The sequence below is a fragment of the Thermobia domestica genome, chromosome 11 (assembly GCF_964235325.1).
Source record: "Thermobia domestica chromosome 11, izTheDome1.hap1.1, whole genome shotgun sequence".
In the NCBI taxonomy this organism is placed as follows: Eukaryota; Metazoa; Arthropoda; class Insecta; order Zygentoma; family Lepismatidae; genus Thermobia; species Thermobia domestica.
This window is the reverse complement of record NC_137464.1, coordinates 34,182,254-34,195,968: the sequence shown is the minus strand read 5'-3', so window position 1 is coordinate 34,195,968 and position 13,715 is coordinate 34,182,254. Positions and strand designations below refer to the sequence as shown.

At 35.6% G+C, this 13,715-nt stretch overlaps 1 protein-coding gene across 3 annotated transcripts in view; it reads left to right on the top strand.

The window, feature by feature from the left end:
- Positions 1 to 13,715, top strand: part of Acf (ATP-dependent chromatin assembly factor large subunit) — a 113,995-nt gene that overhangs the window by 79,547 nt on the left and 20,733 nt on the right. For all 3 annotated transcript variants that reach the window (XM_081730331.1, XM_081730330.1, XM_081730332.1), the window contains exons 18-21: positions 7,853 to 7,927; positions 9,033 to 9,146; positions 9,770 to 9,909; positions 11,583 to 11,734. In XM_081730331.1, the coding sequence (XP_081586457.1) occupies positions 7,853 to 7,927; positions 9,033 to 9,146; positions 9,770 to 9,909; positions 11,583 to 11,734 (481 nt within the window). The remainder of the gene's footprint in view (positions 1 to 7,852; positions 7,928 to 9,032; positions 9,147 to 9,769; positions 9,910 to 11,582; positions 11,735 to 13,715) is intronic.

Here is a 13,715-nt window from a genome sequence, read left to right as displayed (position 1 = left end):
TTCACCCATGTTTCGTCCAACCACACTAAGGTTTCCGGGTTCATTTTCATAATCACTCTCAGAAATTTGCATCGAGCCGCAACAATATCGCTTCTTTCCATAAGAACTTTTCTTCCAGAGAATTTCTTCCACCTAAAACCAATTTGCCTTAACACAACACTCAAGCTTGTTTTCCCTCCCTCGAAAAGCCCTGCTTCTTTCAAGGACTTCAGAAGCTTACCGCGAGTCGGGAATTCTTTTCTTATATAATATTGATAAATGTGTTGCCTTATTGCGTCATTCTGGAAACGATCTAGAGACGTTTTAACATTGGGCCGATTTCTTTTTTTGCCTGGAGTAACCAAAACTGCCGAGGGAGAATTCAGTTCTTCGGGACATTTTTCTTTTGTTATGTTCTTAACAGTAGACTTTCCCACACGAAGGGCGTCAGCCACTCTGTCCACCACCCTCATGACAGGGAGAAGAGGGCCACCATTATCGCGCTCTTTCTCGAAATATTCACGAAGTCTGTATATCAATTCTCGGCTTTGTCCTTTATACACACCTATTTTTTTTGCCTTCGGTTCTGAAGAACTAGCCATTGTCACTATGTAATTACAATATTCTTAACAACACACCCAAACACACAAAAAGAAAAGAAAAACACAAAGTCGCAATAACCAAACACAATCTCAAAGCACTTTTCACTCAACTATGCACAAACAAAAGGGAGAACACGAAGCGGCAACAACGACTTGTTTCCATGTCAGAGCGGTGACAGCTCGGTCACTCATTGGTCCTTATGGGGGTGTGTCAATATAGTATCAACCCTCGTTTTCATTTTCGCATAGCTGTCAGAGCCAGAGATACAGCGGCCGTAGTATAAGTGCATATTCTGACTACCCATTTCATGTTGTGCATAAAGGAGACTTGAGTAGCAGGAGACAATGTGAAAGGTTTGCAGTGAAAACTGAATTCTAGAAGAAAGAATCGGAATTAGTGTTTCATTTCGTTTTTATGCTCCCCTGAGAAATTTGCATTTTGGCGCTTAGCACCTTTCTGTTTTCTGGAGGCAATATCTGTATATAATCATATTCGCAGTAAGCAAAGATAATATTTGTTGCATTTTTTAAATTATGCAAAGGGAAAATAATTAAATCTTACCTTCCGAACTTTTAACAATCTGTAATAATTACTAAGGGCAGATGAATGACCATTCTGAGGATGAAACTGAAGAAAAAAGTAAAATTATACTTTGTTGTATACGAGATCATAGAAGAGGAATAATTAAAACGTATCAACTTAAAATATAGCATCATTCTACAGTGTCAGAAATCCCGTAGCCTGTACTTTAAGTTGGTATATGCGCATAAAATTTATAATTGAATATATTATTCGTAGATAGTTGATTGAACCAGTCAGACCAATGGTTGAAGAACACTTGCAAACTACATTCAAATCACTTTTTAACAAACATTAGTTCACTTCAAAATATTTGATGGTTTCCAGCCAATTGGATTGTTGTATTGCTTCATTATCTGTCTCTTAAATTAACTTATTTGTGAGAAAATGTTTATTGCCTTAAGATAGAGAATAGGGTTGACAGAAACTACCAAAAACATCCAACTATAAAACCTCAAATACGAATATGGAAGGAACAGAAGAACAGATAGCTAATAAAATAGTGAAAGTTGCGGATAGGAACATACTAATGTATTAGTACGTTGTTCTACTACCTTTAGCACGCAATACAGCAAGTCCGATAGATACTCAACGATGCTGAGGTTTGGCGTTATACCTGGTCGACAGTTATTAGAATCCACACGTACGACTAAACCAGCTTGAAATGGTGTTTACATTATTCAGTGGACGTGATTACCTAAGATCTCTTGATAACGCTTCTGCTGTCAGATAGTGCGGCTAAGTCCCAAGGAAGGCACCAAATACTTCAGTATGGCGTTCCAGACCATTACCAGGACGGCTATTATGGCTGTGGTCTGTAGAGATGCAAAAAAGCCGGCTTTTTTGAATCGATGTTTTTTTTTTTTTTTTACATAAAAAGCCGGCTTTTTTGGGAAAAAAAACGAGAATTTTGGAAATTTTGGCTTTTTTCAACTTCATGATTTTTCTATCTAAATAGCTTTCTTATAGTATATTATATAGTTAGATAAGAATTCCATGACCTGAATGTGATATTTCGCTCTGAAATTCACCATCAAGATGGATGAAGCACATGTTTTACGAATTAAAGCTAACATGAAGAATGTAGTATTTGAGGGTAACTTTAGAGGCTATTTAACTTTATTTTAACTTTTGAGTTATCGACATCTTTTTTCTTCTCTAGTTTGTCATCCGTGTTTCATTTCTAAGAGCTTTTAGTACTCTAGCTTCTAGCGCAAAAGTTAAACTTGCCCGTTTTTCTATTTATCCGTCAAAGCGTACGTTTTTCAATATATCCGTCAAACCGTACTTCCACATTTCTGTTATACTGTAGCTGTGAAGTGATTTAGCAATAAATTTCCGGACACAACCTTGAATACCAATTTATACAAATAATCAGTAGCGGATTTAGAAAAGTACTTTAGGAGGGTTTTTTCTGATTGTTTCGTTTCCTAAAAAGTCCTAATTTTATTTGGGAAGTGCTTGAAGTATATGAGCACAGGCAGGGATTTATTTGTAACCAGGGAAGCCTGGGAATTTCCACCCTTCTAAGTTTTGACTTCCCTGTCTCTGGGTTTAATTCAGTCTTCCCAGCCTGGGAAGATATATTCTCCCTTTCTTAAGCTATAATCTGCTTTGAAGCACAATGATTCAACTTCATGTTTTAGTAGCGATTCTTTATTTTTTCAGTATGTTTTGTCGCGAGCTATGTTGGTCTTGTTTATAGCATTGCTTCCCGAAGAATTGTTCATAGAATTGCTTTCAGTTCCTTCTGCAGAGTGTAAGAGAGGCTTTTCCAGCTTGGATTTACAGCATACTGACGCTAGAAACCGTTTATCTGTAAAAACCCTCGAATCTCTTCTTTCCATAAACGTTAATGGACTAGACATTACTTCTTTTAATGCAGAAAAGTATGCTTTCAGCTGGATAAAGAGTGGACATCATGCTGCTACCGACAAACCAACTGAAAAAAGACGATATCTAATGTAAATCAACCTCCTATTGCTTCACTATTCAAAGTGAGATACGCTGTGAAAGTATTGTTAATTTCTAAAGACAATGTTACATAACACGCCACAAGTCATGCCTCAGCATAACTCAGGGTGAAATCGGCAGTCAATCATTTCTTGTGATTTTGTTGTAAAAACTGTAAATATTGTAGGCTACAATGGCTGTTTCAATTTCGAGAGTAAAAGTGAAAGAAAAGGTAAAGTATTTTTTTTTTTTTTTTTCCCTAGCTAGCATCACATTGGTAATTGTTTAATAGATGCTCATGATTCTTCGGAGACCACATTACAGTCTTTGTTCAATTCTGGATTCAGTTTAATACCAGAATGTTTTGTCGACCAGAAGTTTACTTTCAGCAGAACAGTGCTAGGGTCACACACCTCTGAATCTAATTTTATTAAGTACAAGGAGCAAGTGCCAAAACTCATTTATGATATAAGGAATAACACCTAGTACCGTCTTTTAACTTCTATTTAATAAAATCAGGTTCAAGTGTATGTACACCTATCACTGTTCTGCTCAAAGTAAACTCTTACCTTATATCTTATTTATTGTTCGGGCGAGGAATTTGGTTTTCAAAGACCAAATCAGAACGGACTTGGGGACCGCCTATCAAACTACTAGCATAATTTTAAAGTAGGTAGGTTTAAAAATAACGTTGTCCCAACCCGACTTTAAAGTTGTTCTGTTATACGAAACATAATCTTGCATAGACATTCCCCCCTTCTACAAAATCCACAAATAAATCACTGAGCACAGGCATAACTAATATTTCTTTTCGTTTATATGTTTAGCAATAATCTTCCGGATACAACTTTAAAAATCATTTTATACTGAGAATCAGTGGCGGATTTAGAAAAGTATTTTGGGAAGGGTTTCTTACTAATGTTTAGTTTTTTTAAACATTCGTAATTTTTATTTGACGGGAGCTTAAAGTTTATGAGTAAAGGCATAAATAATAGATATTTCGTTTGTTGCAGACATTCCGTAACTTTGGGGAACGGGCTTCAGTCCGCCTCCCTAACCTTCGCAAAACCGTCACTGCTGGTAATTAGTAATAATAACGATTTAAAAACAATAAAAAAGGAAGTCGCCCAACTCACAGTACACGCACTATTTCTACATTCACAGATGGAATGAAGAAAAGCTTTGTCTGAATGGTCGAATGCTGGTTGAATCCCGGACTTCCCGATAGAAGCGCAAAAGCTAATCACTCAGTCATGTTTGTTGTGCAGTTGTATTTAGCTTAACTTAAATATATTCCGTAGTCTTTTTTTTTTTTGGGGGGGGGGAGTTCCGTAATAATGTTGAATCCCTCTTGTTAAAAATTCAGAAAACTTGAGGATTGGGTAAACTGTGATGGTGGTTCTACAAAACTTAACTGTAGAATTTCAAGAATATACAGAACCAAAAGCTCTAGATGTGCAGCCTTTAAGTGTATCATATAAATCTAAGTATTTCTCTTATGTTTTATTTTAATTTTATTTTGTTTCAAAAAGAGGGCATGGAATATTTTGAAGTAAAAATACTACATACTATTTTGCTAGTTACTTGTGTATTCTTTAAAAAGAAGTGTTTACTTTTAGGGTTGGCTGGTTTACACCCAACTTTTTTTTTTAATTTTTAATAACTGGTTTAAACCATAAAAATAAAAAGAATGAAAAATGCGAATCGTGTGAACTTCATGGTAACGTTTCCAGATATCAAACCACCTGCAATAGTTTTATTTCCCTTTCACCTTTTAATCAAGGTGTCCCATGTTCAATTCTCGGTCGAACCACAAACCTTCTTTGATGCGTAACCCAAGTAGCGGTTCGGATGTCAGTTTAAGCGAAAGTCTTCTCCTTGATAACCTCGGTATTTCGTAAGGATGTTAAGCCTAAATATACGAAACAAACCAAATTGTATATTTCTACATGCCTAAATGCGTGTTGTTTTATAAAGAAGCCAATATTGCTTAAATATATTGATAGAAATTGGCAAAATTTATCGATTGCCTACGTAGCTTCCAACATTAGCTTGGATTGGACTTTCAATGATATCTACGTACCGGTACTAAATTTGTAATTTAATACCTCAGTTTTAGCGTACTGATTATGGTACGTTGACCTTTAAATTTTACATGCAAAGCAATAACAGGATTTTCCCGTTATTGTCTTACATTTCAAGTAATGACGGGATTTTCCCAATGGCTAGGGCGGGAGATTCTCAACTTAAGAAATTTACTGACCGCACTTCTTTAAGCTTATGGGAGTTCTTCCGGCATAACCCCGCTGTTGCATAATAACATCAAGGCGAAACAAACTTATTTCTGTGAATATGTAATATAAATACATAAAGCAAAAAATCTAAGTCAAAAAAGCCTGATTTAAACATCCCCCCAAAAACGGGGTTTTTGGCATTTTCAAAAACAACCACGGTTCTTGCCAACTCTGCTTACTTTTGTATATAGGAGGTTAAAAAATTCTTATTATATACATTGGTTAATCCTGTGGAATTCATAATGTAAATATGTTGAAGAAAAATTGTTTGAAATATTTTTTCGAAATTCATAGTTTATTTTCGATGTTTTATATTATTATCAGGATCAACCACTAATTAAATGATTTTTTGTGTTATAGAGAAGCGATACAAACTCTGTTTTATCAATTTAAAGCAGTATTTTGAAAAAAGCCCAAAATTTCCCAAGCAAAAAAGCAAAGCAGAAAAAACCGAGTTTTTTTTTCAAAAAAGCCGGTTTTTTTCCGAGCCCTTGCATTTCTAGTGGTCTGTAACTTAACTTTTGAGCAATAACAAACGTACTTGAATGCGAGTTAATAGTTCGGACGGCAACAAGCACAAAAAATTAGGCCTCTATCAAACCCAGTGATGTTGGACATACTCTTCATTCACCACATTAGCCAAGTCCACAACTGCGGTGTTTCTCGCTACCATTAGTACAAAGTTCCCACTATTTGCAGTAAACAAGAGAAGGGAAAAAGATGCAGTATTTTACTGTGGCTTGGCAAATTTGGAGAGGTTCTCACAACTTCGTCCACTGTGTGTTGTGAAGGGTAAAATTTAGATTGACAACTAGGTAAATTGCTAATACCAGGCAATACCACTCCTGGCCTGGATTCAGTTTGGAAGTGACTCCACGAGAAGTTGGAGATACACCACACACGTGTGTGAATCTACTCGGTCCTCAGTAAGATACCGTAGTTCCAGTAAAGTGTGGCAATGTCTCTTTCTGCGTTTCACCCGTTGGTTCAGTGTGTCCCAAAGATTTTGTTTGATTTTAATCTGGGTACTTTACAGACCAAGCGAGATATGACAGAGTAGCTGAATGTCCCCCAAATCATGTGTAGTCACTTTTAGTTCTGTGGACACAGCAGTTGTCATCTTAGAAGAAGGGAGTGTTCATTGCGTATTTATGATGATGAAGAATTACACACACCTAGTCATTGAAGTTGTTTCAAAATAAAGGTGTTGTTCACATGCACTTGTATGAGTAGACCCCACACATAGTACGAGAAACATTCTCACACCATTACAGAATCACCTCCAAAGAACCAGACTCTACACACCGCGAGTAAAATGCTTATTGAGCTTTTGGTGCACTCGACGTTTTGTATCATTTAAAAAGAGAGAAAACGCGACTTGTCGGACCACATTTCACTTTCCAGTTCAACAGTTCATTCTTTGTTATTGATACCATTGAAGACCTGTAGCTTTGTGCACAATTACGTGAAATTCTCTCCTCAATAATCATTCAAATATTGGTTGCGATGCACTTGCATTCACGAACGGCAGCAATTCCTGCCACATTTGAAAACTACTTTCTTTGACCAACCATGAAACTCGTCGACGGTTCGTTTGGGTTTCCCGACCATTTTTTAGTTGCGTGTTGCATCATTCCTTGTCGACGTGTTGGGTACGCCCAAATACACTTCCTCTTTTGTCATGATACACGTTACACCAGGCTACACGAGCCCATCTTCGATTGGCAGTCAGTGGGACATTTACTGCAAGTAAGGTCATACAATCTATATTCATATAACCACTTATATACTATGCTTGAAAATTGCTCCAGCAGAAAGATCCCTAGCAAGTGCTTTTGTTGTCACCAACCGTTGGCTGAAGGTTAGAGCTAAATGCCTGTCCTCTTGGGCCGTTGTTGCTCTTGGACATCCACTACTGAACCGTTGTGGCACTTTAAGGGCCGCGGTAGCTCAGTGGTAGAGCATTCACCTCTGGTGTATGAGGTCCTTGGTTCGATCCCAGCTCGCGCTAAGTGAACTTTGTGGTGGACAAACACTGTTTGCGTGAGTTTTCTTGGAGTTCTCTTGTTTTCTCTCACTTTCTTCCACCATTTCATTCATTTCTCATCGTTATCGTCTCCTTTAGCCTAACAGGCATAACCGTGGAACTAAAACTTAGATTTCATTTCGTTCTGGCATTTTTCCGTCCATTTGAAACTGCTTTTATAGTAGAGAAATAGCTTCTCATATGGATATTTGTGTTTGGATTTTCTTCTTATCCAAAGATCCCATCTAGCTAGAAGTTTCCACTTGTTACTGTTAGTGTGTACTAGGTTATTCACGAGGGTACGTGCGGTATTAATTTTGCTGTAGATTTTGCTTGGTGTTTGTTCCGTATCATTTTTTTAAGTATAATCGAGTATATATGTACATACAATATTGTATACATATTTTCTCCGTTTCAGGGGAAGAAGATAAAGAGAAGCAAAAGAGACTGAAGGCTCAGAGTAAGAAAAAGGAGAAAGATGGATCAGAAGAACGTAAGTATTTCGTGTACAAATAACACTTGTTGCAATGTAAGTGAGTAGCATCTATTACAGAAAGTATGTAATGCACGAATTATAAAGAATATAATAGTATATCTCGATGCTTTTATTGTGTTTATTAAAATAACTGATTATATTTATTTCTCCGTATTTTTGGCTTAACTGGAGAAAATAAATTACAGATAAAAAGGAAGTAAGATTACTTCACGTGCTCTCCGGTCCCTTGAAAATAGATGTCTTTCCGTTTCCTAATTACAAAGAAGCTTCTCCGAACATAATTACAATATTTTAGAACCGTGGACCAACCATAGGTGTTGGCATTACGGCTGGAAACTAGCCAAGAGAGTACTCACCATTTTAGTTGAAACCGTAAAGGCATCCTCGACTCGCCGTAAAATTGTTAACCGATCTAATCTCCACAGAAACGTGGTATCAATTCGACCTTAAAACATACATCTCATTATTTCTGTTGTTGGGATTCTTCCAAACTAATTTACACTTCCTTGAATGCACCCACTGCCCTTCATGAACGAACTTATTTTTATTTATTTTTTATTCCCGTCGATTGACGAAAGCAGTAGCTATTGACATCAACAGTACATTATGGTGTGGTTCATCAATATACATTGTCAGCAGTTATTCTGTATAGAATTTAAACCTTATTACATTCGTAATTAAGTTAAGTTGACAATGAACGAAAAGGTACCAGTGACAGTTTAAATGAATGGATTGACAGACGAGATACCACTGAATGGGCAGTAAGTTTTATATATATAGCTAGCATTCAAAAGAGCGTATTACTTCAGAATTTGATAATCATCATCCAACAGTATTAGTGATGTAATATATTCCGTGCTTAAAAGGTGTAATTTGTGCATTGAAAATGATGGGAACACTTGATTTAGATAATATAACTAAATGTTATGATACAACTTGTAATAATTTCATTGTTTCGTAGTTGATAAATCATTATAAATGCATTTTTGTGAAATGACCTATGGACTATCCAGTATATATAACTTTAAACATCATAAATTCCATTTGGTTTTGTTTGCCTTATGATTCCACGGAAGTACATAGTATGTTTGTTCTTTTTTAGGACAAGAAGAAGCAGATGATGTAACATGTCGTACAAGTCCATTAGAGCGCTGGGAAACATCTCTCATGGCATGCACAAGTTTGTCCCAGCTATTTTTGCATTTCTCTACACTTGGTAAGTATTCTAGTTTATTCATCAAGCTGTCCATTGAACACCTATGAGAAAGCTGTTTTACATTTTAATGTCTCCTTACTATAGCTCAAGAACGATTCAACTGATATCAACTACGGATCAGAGATTATTATTTAAAAAAAAAAAAAAAAAAAAAAAAAAAAAAAATGCTTTTGATGAATACCACTCATATTCTGTTGTATGTTGGAGGTTATATTAATTTGAATATTGTTTGCTTCTTCCTCCTGTAGTAATCGTTACATGTAAATTTACAATGAGCAGTACAAATGTAGCCTACAGTATATGTTATTAACCTTTGTAAATATGTCACAGTATCTGATGAAGCCAAATTGGATAGTTGGCGAAACTGTTACACATGAATATTTTTTACAATAAACGTATTGTTTTGCTTAGCGAGCAGTTTAAATCAAATTTACATATACTAAAAGCAAAGCCTGGGCAGTGGAAGACATTAAAATTTATTGTTTCTGAAACTAATAGTGAGAATAAACGAAAATCTATTTAACTTTAATAATAAATTATGGTTGCTTACTGAAGTTTTATACTTATAATTTATGCTCATGCGTTCATGTATATCTTTTATTAATATTTTTTTTTTTCTACAGATAACAGTATAGCATGGGCCAAGTCATCGCTGAATGCTCGTTGTAGGATCTGCAGACGTAAAGGAGACGGAGAGAAAATGTTGCTCTGCGATGGTTGTAACAAAGGTCATCATATGTATTGTCTTAAACCGAAGTTAACTGTAAGTGCATTTTTAAAAATATTTTTAATTCATAATACACACAATCTTCATCTCTTGTGTACTTTTTATTATTTATTTATTTCATTTCATTTCAGTAGTAAGTAAAATGGTAGCGATACTCAACGTGCCTAAAATGTAGCTTTTACTCTCATAGTGCTGAAGGTTAGGTTCAATACCAGAATCGACTCACAGGATTCGTTGTTAAATTGAGGTTTACGTCCCTGTAACCTAGTGTCTTAAAAAGACTATAATAAACTGCATGAAATTAACAGTATTTTTAATGTAGTACATTATGTAAACAGCTTCATAACTTTCTGTTAGTTTTGTATTAGGCACTTAACAATCTTGATTAGGTTGGATTGGCGCGAGATAGGATTTTTTGGCATGCTTTTGCGTCTACGTTTTTTTTTTTATTTATTTATTTATTTATTTATTTATTTATTTATTTATTTAACGTAATGAAGCAGTTATTTTGAATTCTCTTGAAATAAAGATTGCCATGTTATGAAATGATTATGTTAAAAAAAAAAAAAGAAAAAAACGTAAATAATGTGTCTGTTTATATAAGGATATCAATGTAGATTGGGAAACGAAGATTTCGTGTTCCTCCCCGTTGATATGTGCTGTCTGGAAGCACGAGCTGGAATGGTGGCTTCATTTATCGTGCATTCATCACCCTTTAAAATTTACATGTTCTTCACTTACCCTCTAAGTCGCTGCTAGACTCGCGAGAAGTAAATTGGAGTCTGCATAAATATGGTTAATAGGCGCCTTTCTCCAACTAGGTGGACGTATACCCATCCTGGTCTACTTGTGTGTACGTACAGTGCTTGTTTTCTGATGTGTTCTTTGCTGAAAAAAAAAAAAAAAATGTCTAAAAGAATCCACAGGCTTTAAATATTCTTATATGTTATGGACTGATGGGGGTCTAGGGTTACGTTTTAGTTGACTGAAGTGGGTTTTCTTGCACATCACATGGACTGTGACCACGTCGGCCTCATGCTGATCTGTGACGGTGTGTGTAAAAGATTGCTAGGGGAATAGCAGTAGTTCTTCCCGCGAACGCTCTAATGTAATGTTTCGGTGATCACACATCTTTCCTAGTGGTATCGTGTTGGTACACAGTGCACTTTATGAGTAAGAATTCTATCCCAGGACCGGACTTTTCCCGAAAGAACTCCAAATCAGCCAATAGAGTGATACGAGCGGAGTTATTGTTGGCACTAATCCATGTGAAAGAATGTTTCTCGCTCTTAGCGTTTTTACTCTAGTGATTAATATTGAAACCAGAAATCATATATATTTCACCAATTCCATTTCCCATAGAGGTATAAGAAAGGAGGTGAAACTTACTCGTGGTATTCTGAATCCATATTAGAAAACATTTTCTCGTTACCTTTTACCGTTTTTGCTCTGATACCTGTCGACAGACTGACTGATACAGCCCGTACTTATGCGTAGCGCAGTTTGGAAATGTAATTAGTCCAAAAACATACTTGAGAAGGAATATCTTTGTTACTGTAAGAGATTTGATGTGTTGATTACTACTGGAATAAATTTCACAACGTAATTAAGTACTTTTCTTACGTTTTATTTGCATATTATGAATAAAATTGATAGAAATCGACGTTGAAGAAATACACGGATTAATAGAAATACATTCTTTACTGTAGCAAGTACCGCAAGGGGACTGGTATTGTCCGTGGTGTCGCCCTCGTGAAAAGGTGACAACTCCTCGCAAATCTCGGCGATTGTTCTCCGAAGAATCCGAAGATGAAGGATCTGAGGAGGAAGAGGAAGAAGAATCGTCAGAAGAGGATGCAAAGTAAGTAGAAATTGATGATGATAAAGAGTATTAGTAGAATATTAGTCTTTCCAAAGCGTTTTGGACTGCAACACAATGTTTCTCAAACTTTTAATATCTCTTCATATTGAGTATGATTTTTTTTTTCTTCATAAGTGTGTATTGTCCTTTCCAACATAGTTGTAAAACAATCAGAAGTAGCGAGGCTTATATCAGATATTAGGTTTAGAAAGTAAATATACCACATTAAGCATTATTCATTTTAATTTACGTGGGTTTCGAGTGAGATTGGATGGCCTACCCTTTGTTTTGAAGAGTATTGAGGGTTTTTAAATGAAAAGTTCAGTAGTACTAGAACATTTTTTTATAATATATTTTTATTAATATTTTGTTTAACTTAGTACAACTATTGCGCTTTTGTTTGGCTTTAAATGTTAACGGTCAGATTCATTTTATGTATGGGGCCGCGGTGGCTCAGTGGTAGAGCGATTCTTGGTCCATGGGGTCCTTGGTTCGATCCAAGCTCGCGCCAAGTGAGCTTTGTGGTGGACAAACACCGTGTGCATGCGCTTTCTTGGGATTCTCCCTTTTTCTTCATTCCACCATTTCATTCATTTCTTATCGTCTCCTTTAGCCTAGCCGGCATAACTGTGGGACGTAAAACTTTAGATTTCATTTTTAATTTTATGTATATAGTTTTTCTTGTAAAGATGGTCCAAATAAGGGCGTAAAATTGTAAATGTTCGGCAGTAGAACCTTATAGCTGTCTCCTAGACACATTGACGACTAGTAGTCCTGGATCATTACCTAGCATAACGCTTCATTATTGTGACAATATTTTGTGTAGAGAAATTTTTCGGAAACAATTAACAAATTGCATGGTGAAGATAACTATGGAGTGAAATGACATGTGTTTTTTCTTTCTTTGAGGCTTTAATAAAGTCTTATGTGAAGGAGGATATTTGAGTAGAAGCGATTGGCGATGTGAAATTTATCTACAGTTAATTATAAACGAAAATTTCATCATACGAACAGAGTGTTGTGATCAGAATTTTGGACATTGGTCAGATATATTGTGTTCCACGTTCGATCGTCATATGTGTTCTTGATGTTAGAGAATATTATTTCAAATAAATTAATGCTTTTTATCAAGAAACAAAAGATACATCTTACGCTTCTGTTGAGATATCCTTTACGTACGGAAGTCGATGTCTTTTGTCCTCAAATTTTCTCGGTAGTTTCCGAGTATCCTATTACAACGTCCAGTACCTAACATTTTTCCCAGTTCGCTTGTAATTTATTTTTATTATTATTTTACTTTGTAAAGAGAAAAATGAAATATTGGAAATTCAGGTGTGTTACTCTGTTAGTTGCACTAAAATTTGAAGAGCTCAATTCCAAAACTGCCTAAGTCAAAAAAGTAAGTTTTTCAGGAGACGAGTTTTTAGTGTGTTTCCATCATTCTATTTCTGTGAAAGAAAAGTGATGTATGTAAAAGAAAATTGTAATTGCCTACATTTCGTGATATAATGGTGAAATTATTATCTACAGCAAGAGTTTTATAGGTGTTTCTAGGCATGAGTCAGAAATTAGCTTCGGAGAATACTCTTGACTAAGGACATTTTTGGAAAGCATTGCTGTTTTCTTTTGCCTTCAATTAATTTGATTTATGCAGTTTTGGCATAAAACCCTGTTCACTTTACAGAGATGCTGAAATGAAGCTTATTAAAACCAATATCTCAAAATTGACAACAATTGACTTAGGCTCTTTTGGAGTCCAGCCCTTCATTTGATAGTCTGAAGTAGTTCCCCCTCGAATGGAAACCACATTGAGAACACAAGATTCACACTGACTTTAAAAGTCAAAGAAATTAAAATAAGTCAGGGGAATGTCTCAAAATACACCAAAAGTCAGGAACATTACTATATTTCACTTTAAAAATTACCAACAGAACGTATGAATAATATCTCAAAGAATCAATACAGATTCAGAGAGATAAGA